The sequence below is a fragment of the Hylobates moloch genome, unplaced genomic scaffold, assembly GCF_009828535.3.
Source record: "Hylobates moloch isolate HMO894 unplaced genomic scaffold, HMol_V3 SCAFFOLD_21, whole genome shotgun sequence".
Taxonomy (NCBI): Eukaryota; Metazoa; Chordata; class Mammalia; order Primates; family Hylobatidae; genus Hylobates; species Hylobates moloch.
In genome coordinates, this window is record NW_026652296.1 from 4586070 (window position 1) to 4607248 (window position 21179).

Here is a 21179-nt window from a genome sequence, read left to right on the forward strand (position 1 = left end):
TCACCTCAGAGAATAGAAAGATATTAGAATCATATCTTCCTAACTGTCGTGGGAGCTTTAATACAGTGCCAAATCGAGAGCTGCAGGAGTAACGTGACCGTTGGAGCCTTGGTTTTCTCCTTTGTAGGATGGGAATGTTATACTCTGTTTGCAAGGTTGTTGTTGAGATTAGAAGTAACACCTGAGAAGAATCCAGCACAATGTGGTTGCTTGAGAAGTTGTAAATATTAAAACTAACAGGTGTTTCTTGAGCAAAGATAGAGCATGCATTAAAATATGTGTCTATTTTTTCAGCAAGAGAGGCCACCAGAGAGATGCTCTAGGTTTCTCCTAGGTACACCAGTGTGAGGCAAGAGGCTCCCTTGATCAGGGGAAAGGGGAGAACAGAGTTTTTTGTAGGACTTCACAACCTTAGCAAGGCTGATCTTACTTTTGGAATACAGAGCATGTGGGTGAGAGGACCAGTTAACGTAACAGGCCACGGGGGCTTCTGGAAGGGAAAAGGTTGACAACACAGTTGCTTCTCCCTGGGATTTTTTTTTAATGCAACAATTTTATGTATTTTTATAGCCAATTACAGTAAAATCTAGCAAATTCCATGATTATTTTGAGAGATCTTTATAATGAACAGGAATAGACGGATAATGATGGCACATAGATCTCCACAGAACGATCAGGAAGATCTAATTATATTAAAAAATGCCTTTAACTATTCTAACAGGAAAATGAGATACAAGTGTGGAAGGCTGTCAAGACTGACACGTGGAAATGAGTGATGCTGTTAATAATCACAGAGCTGGCCATCTCTCACCTGGACTATTACTACTGCCTCGTAACTGCTCCATTCTGTCACCTAAGTCACATTGTGTTACTTCACTGCCCGGATTTCATTTTTGGCATTCCATCACTTACAGAAATCCATCCAGAGCCCTCGGGATGCCATATAAGGTCCTTCTTTCCTCATGATGAGGCATTTCTGACTCTCTAGCCATGTCACTCTCTGTTCCTAAACAAGCCCTCTGTGCTCCAGTCCTATGAGCTGCTTTCATTTCCCAGAATGCCTGTGGCTCCATGTGGAAACTGCCCAGGCTGCTCCTGGGAAGCATGAAAGCAGTACAGTGAGGGAAATGAAACAGCCAGCCAGGCATCCCTGAGATTTCAAGTTAGAAAGACTTACTGGCTTTGGGGGGATGGGGTTCCCACTAAGACCTACAGACAGGGAAAAGAAAAGTACCAAGAAATAATAGAAAATAGTTGTGGGGATGGAGTTGCTTGATTTAGCAAATAAAAATATATCTCACTTGAATCACCTCATTCATTTCCTTTGTAGGGTTGCCAAATAAAATAAGTGGCAGTTTTTTAGTGTATGTCCTGTGCAATATTTAGAATACACTTAAACTATGTAAGATGATGATTTGTTTATTTGCAATCAGATTTAACTGGGCATCCTTTATTTTATCTGGCGACCTTCATAGGGGATGAATGAAATAGCCCGTGGAGGTTGGGTCTGACGTGGAACTGGGAGTAGGTCTGCGTGCTGGTTTTAGGTTGCCAAAAAAGAGGCCGAGCTGTGGGAGGTTTATGCCCTGGAAGTTTGCAGCTTCAGTAAGTTTAAGGGGCCTGGCCGTGATGTACTGGGAGTCTGGGCCACTCTGGGGTGTGGTGTAATGTTGGGGTGGGGGGATTCTCGCTGTGGTTGTCCCTAGTCTCAGAAAGCTGGGACCTAATTTGTTCTTGGAGAGAGATATGAGCAGAACTGAACCTTCCCTCTGTGATCCCAACAAAAGTGGAAGGTGTTGGAGTGTCTTCAGGGGCATGGTCTGGACATCTTGCTAATACGGGTAGGTGGGTTGCTGACCATGGCAGAGGAACAACAGGCACATTATCTCATTTCATTTGTCTTTTAACTATTAGAACAACTTTGTTGAGGTGTAATTTGTTCCCATAAAATTCCCTCATTTTAAGTGAAGGGTCAATTATTTTTTAGTTTCTTACTGAGTCCTGCAACCATCACTACATTCCGGTATCAGAACATTTCCACCACCCCAATAAGACCCCCATACCTGCTTATAGTTAATCCCTGCTGCCTCCCCCAGGCCCAGAAAACCATGAATCTACCTTCTGTCTCCATGAATTTGCCTTTTCTAGATATTTCACAAAATCTAGTCTTGTGTGTGTCTGCCTTCTTTCACTTAGCAGAATGTTTCTGAGGGTCAATCCACGAATCTAGCCTCTGTCTCCATGAATTTGCCTTTTCTAGATATTTCATAAAGTCCTACAAAATCTAGTCTTGTGTGTGTCTGCTTTCTTTCACTTAGAATGTTTCTGAGGGTCAATCGTGTTGTAAATGCAATCCAGTCCTTTTATAGCTGAATATTATTTCATCATATGGATGTGCCACATTTTGTTTATCCCTTCACCAGTGAATGGACCTTTTGGCTTTTCACTTTTGGTTATTACAAAAATTCCTACTAGAAAATTTGCACAGGGTGGACGTGGTGGCTCACGCCTGTAATCTCAGCACTTTGGGAGGCTGAGGTGGGAGGATCACCTGAGGTCAGGAGTTCGAGACCAGCCTGGCCAACATGGTGAAACCCCGTGTCTATTAAAAATACAAACATTAGCTGGGCATGGTGGTAGGCACCTGTAATCCCAGCTACTTGGGAGGCCGAGGCAGGAGAATCGCTCGAACCTGGGAGGCAGAGGTTGCAGTGAGCAGAGATCATGCCGCAACCCTCCAGCCTGGGTGACAGAGCAAGACTCCATCTCATAAATAAATAAATAAAAAATATAAAAAATTTGCTTGCATACCTTTTTTATTTTTAATAATAATCTAACTGTATGTGTGTAAGTTGGAGTGGGAAAGGAGAATTTTAAAATTGAGTAAAAATTGAGGAAATGGCTCACCTGTTTTTATTTTATTCTCCTGCTTTAAGAGTTAAGATACTATTTACTTATTTTTTTTGATTCATAACACACATCCACTTGATTAGTTCTGAGCAGTACTGTGGCCCAGAAAAATCAAAGCTTCAGTCTGGTGGTATTATGAAACCAAGGACAAGACCAGGCATGAGAAACAAACCATTTAGCAGGCTAGCTTATGCAAGCCCTTAAACGTTAGAAAGAAAGAACTGAAAAACTCAGCTTGTAGGAATACTTACTACAAAACTAAGCATTTTTCCTATCATGTGTATCTGTGGTTTCGGATATAATTTTTAGAAGATGGTTTAGTATTCTAAAATGGATGCACTAAATTGCCATCTAGAAATTACCAGCTATACTTTAGAGCAAGCAAAAGAACCCCTGCAGCCTGCAAGAATGAGTGGATTGTGCAAAGAAAGCCTATAAAAGAGCCAAAGTGTTGGGGACTAAGAGAGGAGTAAGAGAGAAAAGTGGACAGTGACTGGTTTTGCTTGCCTTTTTTTGGAATCAGCACCCAATTCTCTTGTGTGAGACTTCCTCTGCATCTCTGCTGGTCCATGTGGCTTGGGTGTGGCTGTTGCCCCATCACTAGCTCCAGGGTGTGGTTTTATCCTGGCCTGAGTGAAGATGCTGCTCATAGTGATTAGTTCAGGCTGGCATAGATTTGAGCTAGCTGGCCTGAAGTTTGTATTCTCTTTTCGAGGTGGAGGGACATGAATAGGGAGACTATTGGGAAAGGGTAGCTGGTTTTCTCCTGGAGTTGGAGTTGGGAGCTGATAGTAAAAGTAACCTGTTAGAGAAAAAAACAAAAGAAGGGAATATTCTTGGGACACACAGAAGGAAAGATTTCTGATGATATCATTTCACTACGTAGATGCAGCAGGGACTGAATAAGTGTCCCCTCTCCATGCTGTTTTTTGCTCAAGTTTGAGATGAGATTTTGTTCCTTGCAACGGAGAGTCTTGACTCTGCTTGTGTCTGGAATAAATAGGGGTCATCAGAATTTGATTTAAAAGGATGAAAGTGGCATGCTGTCTCTTGTTCCTCAGTGTTGTGGAGGAAGGTCTTACCTGCACAGGTATTTCTGGTTGAGCTTTAGAACACGGAAAACAATTTGTTTGCCTTTGCACTAAATCTTTGCTTCCTTTTTTGTTCCCCATTAGGAAAGTGATCTGAGATTGGGAGAAAAGTCTTGGTTAACATAAAACCTGCTTGATAAGGTGTTCTTATCACCTTCAGAGTCTGTTTACCTGCCCAGTGTCAGCTGGTAAGTACAAGAACCATTTGTGTTACAGATGGGGAAACTGAGGCACAGAAATGCTGAACGATTGTGTTAAAGCGACACAGTGAAGAGATCAATCTGTCTGTAGTCTTCTGTTCCCTTTCCCTGCAAACTTTCACTTTAAAGAAGAATTCAAACTATACTTGTCCAAGGGCTGTCGCTTTACCTGCCCTGTAGACTTTGTGAGGACCGGGCTATCTTATTCTCGGCTGCATTCCAAGCACCTGGTCCATGTTGAACACTCAACCTGTGTTGACAGGAAAGAAGGAAATTCAGACTTGGAGAAGAAGAAAGAGTAGGCTCAGAAAGAAGGTACAGGTTTTATGTGCCAAGTAGGATAGTTGAAGCCTAACATCGTCTGAAAACAAGCAATTGCAAAGTTGGTGATTGCTAAATTGGTTTGAAATTATATATAAGATATACTTGCTAAATTGGCTTGAAATTATAGATGAGATATACATTCAAAAAGATAAGGTCTTATCCTGGCAGGAAAATGCATCGGAATGATGAACGTTTGCCAAGGAGACTGTTGGGAGTTTTTATCCATGATGTTCACCACAGTCCTGAAGCAAATTATTCATCCCATTTTACAGAAGGGAAACCCTTGGCTTAGTGGGATGAGCATTGCCCAGCACTGATGGCATTCCCATCCTGAGCCAACTGATGCCGGTTCTCCAAAGTGTCACATTGGAGCTTTTTAACAATAATCCCTCCATCTGGTGTGCACTTCCCTCCAATTAAATCAAATGCACTGAGGGATAGGACCTAGAATCACTATGTTTAAAGTTTTGCAGTTGCCTCCAAATTTGAGAACCACTTCTCTCAGTGGTGCTAGTTCACCTAGAGCCAGTGCAAATAGTTCTGAGCTCTTTGACTCACCCTCACTAGCCATCCTCTCTTCCCATTGCTCCATGCCTTTCTTGCTTGATAGCTCATTTTTCCTCTTTTTGGAGTTTTCTGGTGGGATTTTGTATTGATGGAGTCATCTCAGAGATGGGTGACTCAGAGAGTGGACTGTTTGCTGGTGATTCATGCCCATGTCTGGAATGTTGATAACTCACCTATCTGCATCATTTCATCCCAAACAAATGGGTGCCGTGGAGAGGCTGCCAGAGGAGGATGAGAGAGGGGAGATGGAAACTAATCCCGTATGAAGAAAAATGCAAGACAATTTCATTTAATTATGATCCCTTTTGATTTCCCAAGGCGTTTCCTTTGGTCTTACAGGATTGAGTGGATACAGTTGCTTTGGGAAGGAGCCGTGTTAGCTGTGACTTCCAGCTGTGGGTTGGCTTGTCCTCTGTTCTGCTGTCTTGGTTGTGGGAGGCCTCGCCATGCCAAGCATGGGCCTCAGAACAGCAGCATTGGCATCAATGGTGTCTGCTAGAAATGTGGAGTGCCAGGCCCCACCCCAGGCCTGTGGATCAGAATCTGCATTTCAACAAGATTCCCAGGGGATTTGGGTACACATTTCTATTTGAGAAGCCCTGTGGGTTGTGCCCAGAATGTACTATGGTGACCCGCTAATATTCTTTCATGATAATATTAGCAATAGTACAAATACTAATGGATGCTAGGCAGTGTGCTGAGAAGCCTTATATGTATGACTTTGTTGGAATATCTAAACCTTGACCTAGATGTTAGAATTATTCCCATTTTTCTTGGGGAAGGAAACAGAAATAAATGGCCCCATACTGGTGAGAGGCAACGAGAAGCATGATCCCAGATGGAATTCAGGTCTTGCTGTCTTCTAAAATTCATGGTAGCTCTATGTTACACCATTCATCTTTTTGAATGAATTAACTAGGAAGTCCCAAGTTGCCCTCATTTATTCATTTGCTCAGTCCTCAGACATTTTCTGTGTCTGCTTTGGACCAGGTTGCGGGCCAGGCACTGGGGTGAACTTGGAGATGAATGAGGTAGAGCCTGCCTCCTCATGGCCCTCTCAGTGTGGAGGGGTCATGGGAAGATGGGAGGGAAGAGGAGAAAGATATAAATATTGAATGTCTTCTGCTTCCTCTGGGCACCCATAGTTTATGCTGTCGGCCAACCTTGAAGTTGAACTCAGCATGTTGTTTCTCTCCCAAAGACTACATTCATTGCTCGAAGCACTGGTGACTCATGCATTTTACTGAAGGTTTTGTGACGAGAGAAGAGGTTTCTTTGCACCCCATGCAGCAAACAGCTTAGGAGACATCACCACGAGACTTCCAAGCCCTCCTCATTTCTTCTCTCCACTTTCCTCCATGCAGCTCTGAATCACCGTCCTCCTTCTGCAAAGACTCTGAGCTCTTCACTGGCTGGTCCACAAACCCTGGAGATGCAGCCTCTCACTGAGCATCTCAGAGCCTCCACCCATTGGAAACCTGTCTTTTCCTAGCCATTCGGCTGCCAAGAAAACCCAGCTTGTCTTAATGTTATTATATTTTATAGTTACCATAGCACATGAGAAATGGTTTGGTGCAGTGCCATCCAGAAATCATGGGGGTCATCAAAAAGGAGGCCAGTGGCTAAACATGGTAGAAATGCTGGTTCTGTTGTTCAATTTTCTACCTCCATTTTCATACTTCAATTGGAAATGTTTCAGTGAAGTTCTCCCTGTTTGTTCTTAGTATAAACAGGATGGTAGATCAGATGTTACTTGAAATCATCTACTCTAGGGGTTTGCTTTTGTTTATGTGGTTTTTAGCTAATTCTTTTTTGCAAATGTGTAAACTCACTATGCAAAGCAGATCAAGATAGAGGTGGTCTCATTGAGCTTGGAGCCATTCTTCTCACTCAAGTTCCCTCTATTCTCCCCTTTCCCTGACCTGGTTTCTTCTCGTCCCCCTTAACCCTGACACTGGCCTCTGAAGAATTGGCCTATGTATGTGTCAGAATACTGTTGGTTAAAAATGACAAATAGCTCAGTAACTGAAATTCTAGACTAGCTTCAGGCACAGCTGGATCATGGTGCTCAAATGCTAGGATCAAAAATCTCCTCTCTTTCTTTTGCCTGCTTTCTTTGATGTTGGCTTCATCCTCTAACAGACTGGTCCCTCACTCCTTAAGCCTCAGGTAGCTTGGTAACCAAAGGCCTGGGAGAGGAGGTCCTCTCTGTCTTAGTATTTCAAGGATGGTATTATTAAGTCTCCCCGGGCTGCCTTAGGTCATGGACCTGGCTGCTGTGGCCAAGAGGTCAGAGAATACGTGCCAATTGCACGGCCAAACTGAGCATCCTGACTTGATCTGTTCTCTGTGCACCCATCACATGGATGGCAGCTTCTCTCTTGCCCCAGCCTCGGTGGGATTCTTGACTTCCTCTCCCCTCCTGCCTTATTTCTGGGCCTTTCTCCCCCTCTCCTCTAACAGTTTTATTTTGAGCACAGGTTTTCTTGAACTTCAATTTTTCAAACATTCCTTTTCTGAATTTTAAAATGCCTATATCCCATTAATTTAATTTGTTTTTTCCTTTGGAGACAGTCTTGCTCTGTTGCCCAGGCTGGAGTGCAGTGATGCGATCTCGACTCACTGCAACCTCTGCCTCCTGGGTTCAAGTGATTCTTGTGCCTCAGCCTCCTGAGTAGCTGAGATTACGGGCATGCTCCACCATGCCAGCTAATTTTTGTATTTTTTAGTAGAGACGAGGTTTCACCATGTTGGCCAGGCTGGTCTCGAACTCCTGGCCTCAAGTAATCCACCCACCTCAGCCTCCCAAGGTGCTGAGATTACAGGTGTGCTCCACCATACCCAGCTGATTTTTGTATATTTTAGTAGAGACGGGGTTTTACCATATTGGCTAGGCTGGTCTCGAACTCCTGGCCTCAAGTAATCCACCCACCTCAGCCTTCCAAGGTGCTGGGATTATAGGTGTGAGCCACAGAGACCGGCTTTATTTAATTTTATCCTAGTCAACTCACTTCTTTCTTTGCAGGTACCACTCAAGTCTCATGTTTAGCAATACTATTTTAAAAATCATGAGTTTTATAAACAATATAATATACATTCAGACATACATATTATGTTAATACACTTTAAAATATTCAAATTGTTGTTTACTTGGAAAGTTACTCTGTGGAAAAAGTGGGCATGTGTTGATATGTGTACCCATCACAAACCATCTTGTATGCCTCCAGTGGAATTCACTTTGTATTTGTAGAAACATTAGGCTAAACTTTCACCTTCTCCTCTCCTTCCCCTCATTAATAACTGCTGTTTTTAGGAACCTCAGAGACAGGGTGCAGGAAAACTGCAGGCAACTTCAGAAATGTCTGGAGTCCAGCAAGTGAAGGGGAAAGGGGACGTGAAGTTCATGTGCTAGTTATTTTTGGACATTGTTACACTTCACTGAATCATCACAACTGCTTGCTGCCATGTAAGTAGGTGGAGCGCCCACCTTGCAGATGAGCCAATGAGGTGCCCAGAGGTCAAGAGACTCTCCTAAGGATGCACACCCAGCATGGCCTGGCTCCTCCTCCAAAGCCTTTTTTCCCCTTGCTGCCACTACCGCCTTGGGCATCCTTGCGTGTTGGTTTTTATCCACATCTCTGATGATTAAAGAAAAGTGGATTCAATGTGTAAGTGCTTCTTTAAGTCTGTAGGGTTAGTGGTCATTTTCCCATCATCTCAGCTCTGCCTCATCGCTGCTGAGTAGTATCGGTCAAGATGGTCAAGGTGATTAACATCTGTGATCCACAGATTCCTTATCTATCAGACAAGAGATAAAAGTGCCTGCCTTATGGGGTTTTGGTGAGGATTAAATAAGTTAATATACCTAGGTGCTTAGTAAAGTATCAGCCACATAATAAACACCATATAATGTCTTTTATTATTATTTTTATTGATTTGGCTCCTAAGTGCTCTTAGATGTGAAAGGTTGAGTTCTCTGATTGAAGGGTTTCTCTTTTATTCTGCATTTTGTTATCTGGTTCTTCCGAGTTTCTAGATTTGCATTGTTTTTTGGATGACCCAACATTAATTTAAGGTAGCTGACACCCCAACCTGAAAGGATGACAGGAAGGGGTGATAGGGCAGACATGTAAGTTCCTGAGGTGTTGATTTTTGTTATTCTCTAAGGATAATAATCAGTACTTGTTGGTTTTGGTGGTTCTCTGAGTTTGATGTACATCATACACCTTGTATATCAAATGCGGAAAATCACCTGTGTATTTTAAAATTTTCAGATACCTGGAGATGACCTCTGATCTAGTGGATCATGAAGTTCAGGGAACAGGCTGTCTTTCTCAAACTTCACATGGTGCTGACAGTCACCAAAATTTAAGAATCTCCAGTGTGCTATATTCTCTTTGGTTAGACCTGAGCTCATATTTAAATGTGTTAATAAAGTCACATATTTTTATTGACTTTTTATCTCCTAGGCACTACTTTCTGGTGAGAGAGATTGATGAGAATCAATCAAATAAATTAACAAGAAAATATAAAATAGTAATAAGATCTGTGATAAAACAATGATGGTGTGAGTGACTGAGGTCCTCCTTTAGAGAGAGCAGTCAGGGAAGGCATCTCTGAGGATTTGGGCTGGAGGCTGATAAGAAGGAGCCTGGGCCAGGAAGATCTGAGGTAGAGACCGGAGGCAGGGGAAACAGTGGTTGCAAAGGCCCTGGGGCAGAGAGGAGCATATGGCAAATGCAAGTCTGGTTTGGGGGTGGGGCAGAGGCATGGTGTAATGGGAGGCTGGAGAGTTAGCAGAAGAGATCAGATGACTAGAGCTTAGTAGGGCTGGATAAGGAACTGGGCTTTTATTCAAAAGGTAATGGGAGACACTGAAGAGTTTTGAGCAGAAGTGTAATATAATCTGATTTATATTTTAAAATAATTGCACTGGCTGCTATGTGGAGAATGGATTTTAGTGGAGGTGAGGGTGAATTAAAAAATGTTTTCAGCCAGAGAGGCTAGCGTATGTTTTAGCACCCAGCCCCTATAGAAAGATTTCAAAATTAAATTCAAAAGTTCATCTTAAATAAGGACAACAGGCAACAACTTCTCAGGACTCAGAGAATCAAGTACTGCAGGGATTCTGCCTTGGGGATGGGGGTGAAAAGCGACAAATGAATTAACAGATGAGCTGAAATCATGGTGTACTTTCACTTCCAGCAATTAAGCATTTTCAAACATGACTGTCCTGCCGCTTAAAACATCTAGTGAGTTCCCACTTGAGAATCTGAGAAAGTGGTCGTGGAGGAGACAGTGGCACCCCGGCATTCAGAGTTGTTCACTAGAGAAACGGATGCCTTAGTAACTTACCTCTTTGATGCACTCCCCAGGGCTACTCACAGACTTTGGAAAATTTATAGCAAGTTAAATAATTAATTGTGCCTTTTGATTTTTATGACATCTCTCTGGAAACTCTGCTGGGAACATCTGGACCTGTGTGTGGTAGTAACATGCATCAAATTCTCTCTGCATGGCAACACATGGCTCCCAAGTCATTGGGTCCCAGCTCAAAGGTCCCTGTGTCTTCATGAGAGGGGCTAGGACACTGGGTTGGATTTGGGGGTGGGGGCTGGCCAGCCTGAGTTCCTATAGACAAGCTCCTTAACCTCTCTGAGTTTCACATGCCTCATCTGCAAAATCAGGATAACCATGGTATCCACCTGGTAGGGTTATCACAAGGAGCAAATGCCTGTGAAGTGCTTAGCACAGTCCCTGGCGTGGGGTCAGCATTCTAGGCAGAAGAGTACTTTTACTTTGCATAATGCTCATTTGAAAATCCTCTGTGCCCTTGCTCTTTAAGATGGGGACCCCCAACCAGCAGCCACATCCCCGAGGATCTTGTCAGAGTTAGAAATGCAGACTCTTAGTCCCCACCTTGGACCTGCCCAATCAGATTCTGCACTTGCACAGGATCCCAGGTGATGCTCGTGGGCCTTCCAGGTTGGAAGTGCCCCTGCAAGCTAAAACATACAGGCAGGAGAGGGGGACCCGTTTTGATGATAAAAACCTGCTGGCAGCAGCATACTGGTGCAAAAGGACATCAGCCCCAGGATGCAGAATATACCATGACCCTAATTAGGTGGGTGTTCCTGGACAACCATATCACCCCTCCAAGACTAAATTTCTTCATTTGTAAAATGACTCACCTATTTTAGAGGTTTGCTAACGGGATAAAATGAAATAATGTGAAAACTGATATAAGAGTGAAAAGTGAGTGATTTTTATCTTGTTTACATAGAAAAAAGACATCACAATCCCTATAGCTATTCATATCACTTTCAAGTAATTAGATTCCCCATTCTCTATATTTACCCACTGAGTGGCCATGGAAAGTCCTGTAATTTCGTGTCTTAATTAAAATAATGGAGAATGACAGTGGCCCAGGAACCACAAACCTGGTATTTTTGGAAACTAAATGGGAGAGTTTTGTAGTTTGGCTAAAAGGCATTGCCCTAGAAAAGATTAGCACTGTGATCAATGGAGCTGTTTATGCTACTTACAAAGTCATCACTGAATTGCAGCGAAACATACCATGGCCGTGTGCAGGAGTCACCAGAATGATTCCAGGTGGTGTATTTCAATGTAACACACGTTTAGCAGCCATAAAAGCTTTTTATTATTTCCAAACATCATGATCAAAGCAAGAAAGGAATGGTTTTGCTTATATTAGCAGAAAATCTTCAAGTATTAAAGAACCCCAGTATATGCTAGCACAAGATAAACACATAATTACACCCCAAGACACAGCTTAATATAAGAATTTGTGACAGGGGGAGATATGGGGACAGCCAGAAAGCACAAATTGAAGTTATCTTGGGCAGAAAAGGATCTGACAATGCCAGCACTAGTCAGCCAATCTCAGGTATAGACATTGATAACAGGGTCACTCAACTTTAACACAATGCCAATCAAAAAGGGAAAAGAACAAAAAAACTTTCTCTTTCATAGATAATATTGGAGAAGTCCTGTGATAGAGACGCAATTACTATAAGCAAAAACAAGGGCTCCCAAGAAAGTCACACAGTGGTTCTACAGTTTCTCAAACTATCTTAAGCTACAGTAAAGCAATTTCTTGTGATATATATATATATATATATACACACACACACACATATATACATGTACCCCAACCCATGATTTCCTTTCTTGATTTAAAGGCTAAAAGTAAATGATAGAAAAAAAGTTATTTTAAAAAGAGTAATTTATACCTTAAAATAGCAAGGTATCAAAATACAAGTACACAAGTATATTCTGATTGTCCAAAGCACTTTCTCTCTTTTGTTAGAGTTTTGAAGGTTGTCTTAGACTTAATCCATAAAAACAAAACAACAACAAACACCAACACAACAACAGAAAAATAGAAGTGGGTTACATCCTCATGCTACCTTTGGGGGTGGGCACAACTGAAGGGATATGGGGGTAAGAAAAGGGGAAAACGGCATAGCATTGCCCCTTTCACAAAGAGACAATTGTCTGACTGTAAATAGAATAACAGAGTAGAACTCAGTCTCCTAGGGAGTTATAAGTGCAAAGCTATCTATCCTTGTAGCTGGCAGCAGGAGGTCGTAGCTGTAACAGGTTTGCTTGCAAGAGATCTGAACCACCCTTATTGTTCATGAGAATCCTTCAGTCTGGTCTGGCTTGGAGCGTGAAGACGTGGGTGTGAAGCAGATGAGCAGACAGGCGTCGCACACCCTGGGTGTTTGGAAATGAGTGCAGAGAGCACGCAGAGAAGCCTTCGCTGATTTCTCCCAGTGACTATTTGGGAAATCAGAGTTTGTGACTTACCCATCTTGGAATCCTTTCAGAGCATCTGTTGTTCACCATTTTCCCCTTTAAAAGGCTTTGTAAACTTAAAAACAAACGACAAGTACAATCATAGCTGTTAACACGTTTTTTATATCTTCTAAGTATATATTTTTTTCTTTCTAAACACCTTGGATGGATGGAGGGTCAAAAGTGACCCGACTGATGATCATTTCCATGGCCCTGCATCCTATCCCAAGTTCATGCCGTTGCAGCCACAGAGAATCTCCTTAAAGGTGTTGCGCAATTCCAGGCTCCTGAAGGCGTAGATGAGCGGGTCGATGACGGAGTTGCACATGATGAGGACCAGATAGGTGTTGAAGTGGGCAGTGTAGCAGATACAGTAGGGGTTGGTGGGGCAGGTGATGATGAGGACCAGATGGAGGAAGAAGGGGGCCCAGCAGAAGATGAACACGCCCAGGAGGATGGTGATGGTGACTGCCCCCTTCATGCATGAGTGTTGCTGTGGGGCCACCCCGTCGGCAGGTGGCAGTGCTGCTATGCGCTTGACGTGCAGCCGCGCAAAGAGGAACATGTGTACGTAGAGGGTGCCCATGAGGAGCATCATGGCGAAGAACATGGTGATGAGGCACACAATGACCATCTTGCTCTCCGAGTAGACGATGAACACCACGCCACAGACGCCGCAGCAGACCCAGATGGCCACGATCGAGGTGAGGGCCTTCCTCACGGTCATGATGCTGTGGTAGCGGAGCGCGTAAAAGATGGTGACGTACCTGTCGACGGCGATGGCCAGGAGGTTGCAGATGGAGGCCACCAGGGAGATGCAGATCATGGAGTCGAAGATGTTGTCCATGTGCTGGATAAACTGGTCCTCGAAGGTCAGGTAGTCACTGTGGACGATGGCGATCATGATGGTCTCCAGGGCGTTGGACACACTTACCAGCATGTCGGCCACCGCCAGGCTGCAGAGAAAGAAGTACATCGGGGAGTGCAGGTTGCCGTTCCTGACCACGGCCAGGATAACCAGGATGTTTTCCAGCAGACTGACGATGCCCAGGGCCAGGAAAACCTCGGGCTTGATGAAGACCTGCTCACAGAACGCGCTGCTGCTCTGGTTGCTGAAGAAAGGGGCTTGGAGATGCTCCGAGCCATTGGGCAGTGTTGGCTGAACAGAGGACAGGCAGCACGAAGCATTCATTGCTGGCAGAAGGGCTGATCTGAGCTGGGGCTCCAGCAGGGTCCGTAGGAAGCTGCTGCTGCTCACAGGAAAGGCAAAATCTCCCTCCAGATACTTCTTTTGGATGCTCATTCAATCTGGACTTAGAGTTTGTTCTCCTCTAGAATAAAAGGATGGGGAGGGTAGAGAGACAGATAGTGAGAGAGGGTGGAGGAAGAGACAGAGAGAGAGAGAGACATACACACAGAGAGAAAGAGAGAAGGGGGAAGAGAGAGAGAGGGAGAGTAGCTAGTTAGTAGCTAGCATGCAAGTTCGTAGCTTGGAGACAAACGGAGAACTTTGCTGTTTCAGGAGGAGCAGTTTTTACCTTGTTTACATAGAAAAAATACACCATAGGGTCTCTTACCAGCTGTCTTCCTTCTGTCTCCCTCTCACCCCTCTGTTTGTCTCTCCTCACTTCCCCACCTGGGAACAGAAAACCTGCCACCGGTTGCTACAGTTACAGTTCTTTTCATGGCAAGACAGGGGATGTGTTACTTGTCGCTAGAAGTGAAGGGAGAACACTCAGGTTTTTTATATTGGCCAAGGGCAAACAACTCCTACTTAATCTTCAGCGCAGCAGAATGACCACTGAGCATCGGGCACCTCTCTGACTGACAGCAGGTACCTGGCCCTGAGGATTCTGCAGGGAGATTAAGAAGCAGACTAGTGCCCTCTGCAGGCCACACGGCTGTCTGCTTGCTGGCTTGGCTAAGCCGTTTGTGTTTCTCATGGAAATTGCCACAGGCATCCACTCATCTGTTCATTTGTTTGTTTATTTGTTCATTCATTTGTTGTTGTTGTTTAGCAAACATTTATTGAGCGCCTACTATGTGTCAGGTCTCTGCTGAGTGCAGGAAATACAGTGGTGAGCAAGACAGCAGCCACTGTCTCAGGCTTCCCCAAACTCAGAGTCTGGGGTGGAAGAACAGGAATCAATGAATGCTTGAATCAGGAAAGTCCAGGAAACCAGGGATGCAAAGAGGAAGAGCCCTAACCTGGACTCTCAAAGAAGGTTCCTGGAGGAAGGAGCACCTATGCTTTGACTTCAAGGAGGAAGAGGTCGTATCCAGTTTGGGATGGGTGGTGGAGTGGGGGCTGGAGCTGGAGGAGGTAGAAGAGGACTCCAGGAAGAGGGAATCACATGTCTGCAGCCTGGAGGCAGACAGCACCCTGGCCATAGGAGTCATCACAGATTGTGGATGTGGAGATCCCATCTGACCTGCGGAGTCAGAATCACCCAGGTGTAAGACCTGAACAAGTGTGTTTGCAATTTTTGACAGGTGAGCTGGGGCATAGTCACAGTTGAGCTCCACTGAAAAAGAATTTTGGGCTTTCCAAAGTGTTGAAAGTAGTCTGCCCTGGTCAGAGCATGCAAATAGGAGACACAATCTGAAAAATGAGGCTGTACAGGTTTCTTAAAAAGTTGAGAGGTGCTTGAATCCTGAAGGACAGCCTCAGCCAGATGTGGGAATTTGGACAGTACCTTGACAGCAATGGAGACTGTGGAAGAAACATAGGTAGGGCAGGAATGAGATGGGGTCTGCATTTTAGAAATATTCCTGGTTGCAGGGTGGAGAATGAATTAGACGGAATGAGCATGTAGGCCAGGGAGTCCGGGGCAGAGGGTGCTGCAAAGACCCAGGGTGAGATGATGGTGGCCTGGAGCAAGGGAATGGCCATGGGGACCTGGAAGACGTGGAGGGTGGTCAGAGAGATTCAGGAGGTTGGATCATGCAGCTTCAAAACTGATGGGTTATGGGATCATGGGAGAGGGAGCAGTCAGAAACACTTCTACTCCTTTGTTACATAATGGGGAGGATGGAGATGTTTTAAGCTGGAAAATGTGAAAGGCAGAAGTTGGCAGGTGGCCTACTAATGTAGTGTTGTTCTTGGAAGTATGGTTTAACACTTGGTCCATGTTAGATCTGATTCCCCATATAGATCATATGAACTCAGAAAACACTGAGTCTTCTCACTCCTACACACACACACGCACATTCTAGGTGAATTAATGATCCATCTGTCCATGTAACTATGTATGTGTGTGTAGGTGTGAGAAATATTAAAAATATGCATATGGAAATAGGAGAAAACTTAGGATCCTTGGGGTGGAAAGATCTTAAGCAAGATGAGCAATCCGAAATTTAGTATGGAAACACACCCTGAACTAAGTTAAAAGAAAAACAGAATGAAAATATTTGCTATAGGTAAAATTACTATCTCTTACATACAAAGACTACTTTCACATTAGTTAGAAAAAGATAAATTACCCCTAAGAAAATTGGGCCAAGGATATAAATAATAATTTACTGAAGAGAAGATGCAAATGGTTAATAAACATGAAAAGATGTGAAGCCATCTAGGAAGCTGGAGAAATGCCAGTCAAAATGAGATTTTAATAGCGTTTTCCCAGCTAGATTGACAAGAGATAAAAAGATGCTAAATTCAGGTAAGAATATTGGGAGGACATTCTCATGCATTTCTAGTGTTTGTGAATAGTTTCACCATTTGGCAGTTTTTACTAAATTAAAAAATGCATGTTGGTATGAGTTTCTGTCTATGAACTGAGGGGCATGAGAAATGCTTTTGTTTATTTGCTTTTTTAAAAAATTATTTTTGTCAAGAGCATGAGTTTAAGTTGCCCTGAATATACATTTCCACTTCTGTTTATTTTCAACAGAACGACTTAATTTCTGATGCCAAGCCACCATTCTTCTAGGTTGGAGAAAAACACATTCTTAATCCTTTTGGGAACTTCCCTTACGCTCAGGGTCACATCCATTCTGTGGTTTCAAGGGCATGAGTACATGCAAAACTAGATTATAAGGCAGGACCATTCGTTATCTACTAGGTCTTTTCCTGCTCTGTGCTTGGCACGCGCTGAGCACTGACCACCTTTTCCTGCTTTCATTCTGTGGTCGTGTGCATCCTTCAAAGAGAGCAGCTGGGACCTAGTACTTAAAAGCTGTGACCTCAGAGGTGTCGTCATCACTAATGAGTGTTTATTTGGTCTTCTCCAAACACTACTTCTCACTTTCCTGGGGGAGTTGCACAGATGCAGCATTATGTTTTAATTGAATCTTGTGTAAATGAATTGACTTTATTAATAACAATTGCAAGACATGACAGTCTCTGTCAGTGTTTACTGTATGTTGTTGGCATATGTGGGGGTGTCTGTTTTGAATCAGTTATAATAAATGTAACAAGGAGATTCTTATTCTAGGAGATAATCCACCCAGGTGGTCTCTGTGCCTGAAAAGCTCTTCCTCAATTTTGTGTCTGATATACCCTCCTTATTCTTCAAGATTCAGCTTAAATGTCAACTATTTTTTACAACTTTTCTTAAATTTTGTACACTAGTTTACCACCCTCTCTCCTTGCTGACAAGCTGACAGTGTTCTGTACTCCTTCCCCATTCTCAAAAGCACAAGCAACAAGAGAAAAAAAAAAGTGGGCCAGGCACGGTGGCTCATGCCTGTAATCCTAGCACTTTGGGAGACTGAGGCGGGTGGATCACCTGAGGTCAGGAGTTCAAGACCAGCCTGGCCAACATGGCAAAACCCTGTCTCTACCAATAATACAAAAATGAGAAGACAACACAAAGAATGGGAGAAAGTAATTACAAATCAGATGTCTGATAAGGGACATGTATCTGGAATACATAAAGAACATTTACAATTTAACATTATAACAAAAAGACGTATAGCCCAATTTAATGATCGGAAGCAAAGGATTTGAATAGACATTTCACCGAGGAAGATATCACATGTCCAGCAAGCACATGAAAAAAGACTCAATATGATTAGGCATTAGTGAAAATACTAAAATACACTAAAAACCATTGAATTGTTTACTTTAGGTGAATTGTATGGTATATTGACGCTATCTCAACAAAGCTGTTTTAAAAAATGACATGCAGAATATTGCATAATTAGAGGTCACATCCATGCCACGAAAAGGGGGACAGTTTGGCCAGCGGTCATGTTAGAACACAATGATTAGATTTTATTATAAATATGAACTTTTCATGAGGGGCAGATGCTGCTGATGCCTGTGTCCCTGCACCCAGACTATCTCTTATTTCAGCAGCTGTTTGCTGGACAGCTCCCCCAGTTCCATGTGAGCTCAGATTCAACTTACACTGCCAGGGCGCCACTTTAAGGGTGACAAACACATTATGCCCCAGAGTCTTCCCTGGTGTGTGTGTGTGTGTGTGTGTGTGTGTGTGTGTGTGTGGCATTCCTCATCTGACAAAGTTCAACCTGGAAATAAGGGAGAGTAAATATCCCCAGCGGCAACGCTCAACTAATGAGGGCCAGAGGCAATAGATACATTCTTCAGCTCCCCCATCCTGCAGGTGGACAATGGCAGATGCTGTGTATGCTTCCCAGATATCCCCTGAACCCCCATCACCTACTGCAACATGCTTGATAATGTGTCTTATAATTGGCTCTTGCTCGGTATCCATCTCATTCTCTCTAAGCCCTCATGCCTGTTTCCCGGGATCGCCTCTCAAATAAATTATATGCTCCCAAGTCTCTGTCACAAGTTCAGCTTTAGGGAATAGTGTCCAGATTAAGGACTATGGAAGACCTCCCGTGCGCCAGGCTTCTTTGGCATACTCTTTCCCTTGCGTGATTACTTCTAGAAGGCAGGGCTGTGGGTTGTCCACGCAATACCTATTCTCTTCTTTCTCACCAATGGACTTCTGCTTTATTGGGGCAACAGCATGTCCAGCTGCAACACTAATGTGCCAGCCTCCCTTGAAGACCAGGTGGCTACATGATCCAATACTTGACAGTGATGTAAGGGAAGTCTTGTATGGAAGTTCCAGGAAGGCAATTCAAGTAACCCAGCCAGCAAACTTCAACTGGCACAAACTCCTCTGCTCTTGACTGTTTCTCCTTTTTACTCCCTGGAATGATGATGTAAAGGCTGGAGCTCTATCCCTCATTTTATAAGTGTGAAGACAAGAGCCTGATCCTATGAATGTGGAGCCCAAACCTGAAGGACCTCTGAATCTCAGATGACTTTAGAGAGAGGTAGTCCCAGCCCTGAATTGCTTACCTTTAGGTTTCAAGTTGTATCACAGAAAAATAATCCTTTATTTCTCTAAGCTCTCATTATGTGGGATTTTCTGTTTCATGCAGCTGAACTCAACTTCTGGCAGAAGGCCATCTTTAGCTCTGATTTCTGTCGGAAACATATCAAGTACTTAATAAATGTCTGAAAGGAAGAATCCTTTAGCTTTCTCTATTTTGGTTTCAGACAATCTTAATTATGTAAAACCCCAGTAGACTCTACTAGTTAGAAAAGGAAGCGACTTCATTTCCTCAACTTTGTAATTATATCTATAATTATTTTGGCTATTAGACTGTATAATGCTTATGGGCAGAAACTGACTTGTTCATCTTTATATGCCAGCACCTAGAACAATACTTCTATATTCTTAAAGGAGATACAGTAGGCAGCTTCAAAGTACTATTGCAGTACTGCCATTATGGAAAATGGGAAGTTTCTTTAAAAGTTAAACATAAATTTACCGTATAATCTAGCAATTTCTCCCCTAAATGTCTACCCTAGAAGAAACATATGTCCACACAAAGACTTGAAAGTGAATATTTATAGCAGCATTATTCATAATTGCTAAAAATGCAAACAACCTAAGGAATAAAAAACTGGTACATGTGCCATATGAATGAGCCTCAAAAGCATTACATAGGTGGAAGAAGTCAGACATAAAAGACGACATACAGTATGCCACTACTTATAAAAAATATCCAGAGAAGACAAATCTATGGGGACAAGCAGATTAGTAGTGTCCTGGGATTAGAGGTGGAAAGGGGATTAACTATAAATGGGCATTAGGGATTTTACTGGGATGATGAAAATGTTAGAAAACTGGATTATGGTGATGTTGCACAACTCAGCAAGTTTACTAAAAATCACTCATTTGTATCCTAAAAATGGGTGAAGTCTATGGTATGCAAATATACCCCTAATAAAGTTGTTAAAACATGTAACTGTGATTGTATTCTTTGTGTCTTTGACATATTATAGTCACATAAAGAATTAATAATGAATATGCTAAATAGATTGATTTAGCCATTCCACAATGTATATGTACATCAACACATGTTATATACAATAAATATAAACAATTTTTACTTGTCGGTTAAAAGTAAGAAAAAATGAAAAAAAAAAAAAAAAGAATTGCCAATGATGTATCCTTTCACACTGTTGACTAGAATGACATCCTTTCTGAAAGCACATAAAGTTAACACTTGTGAAACATACAGTATATGCAGCCGATTTCCAACCTCCAGGCCCTTCTCTGATTCCCTGGAAGTTCTAAGAACCCATCCAAAGCTAATGACTCTGGTGAGCTCTAGGTTGTGCAGCTAATGATTGAACATCCTCTTAGCTTCCAGTCATCATTAATTGTTCCTTTAATCTGGACTGACATTTTATTCTCATAGTCACCAGCTTTGACTTTATTTTCTTTTATTATTATTATTATTATTATTATACTTTAAGTTCTAGGGTACATGTGCACAACGTGCAGGTTTGTTACATATGTATACATGTGCCAAGTTGGTGTGCTGCACCCATTAACTCGTCATTTAGGTATATCTCCTAATGCTATCCCTCCCCACTACCTCCATCCCACGACAGGCCCCGGTGTGTGATGTTCCCCACCTTGTGTCCAAGTGTTATTGTTCAATTCCCACTGTGAGTGTGAAAATGCGGTGTTTGGTTTTCCTTCCTTGCGATAGTTTGCTCAGAATGATGGTTTCCAGCTTCATCCATGTCCCTACAAAGGACATGAACTCATCCTTTTTTATGGCTGCATAGTATTCCATGGTGTATATGTGCCACATTTTCTTAATCCAGTCTATCATTGATGGGCATTTGGGTTGGTTCTAACTCTTTGCTATTGTGAATAGTGCTGCAATAAACATACATGTGCATGTGTCTTTATAGCAGCATGATTTATAGTCCTTTGGGTATATACCCAGTAATGAGATGGCTGGGTCAAATGGTATTTCTAGT

General features: G+C 42.8%; 1 protein-coding gene across 1 annotated transcript; it reads right to left on the reverse strand.

The window, feature by feature from the left end:
• Positions 1–13133: 13133 nt before the first annotated feature.
• On the reverse strand, positions 13134–14217 carry MC3R (melanocortin 3 receptor). Its single transcript, XM_032142814.2, has one exon. The coding sequence runs from the start codon at positions 14214–14216 to the stop codon at positions 13134–13136; it is 1083 nt and encodes a 360-aa protein (XP_031998705.1). The 5' UTR covers position 14217.
• Between the last annotated feature and the right edge of the window lie 6962 nt (positions 14218–21179).

What these genes read in the sequence shown, in the direction of transcription:
- MC3R (XM_032142814.2), bottom strand. Translation starts at nt 14,216, where the DNA reads ATGAGCATCCAAAAGAAGTATCTGGAGGGAGATTTTGCCTTTCCTGTG.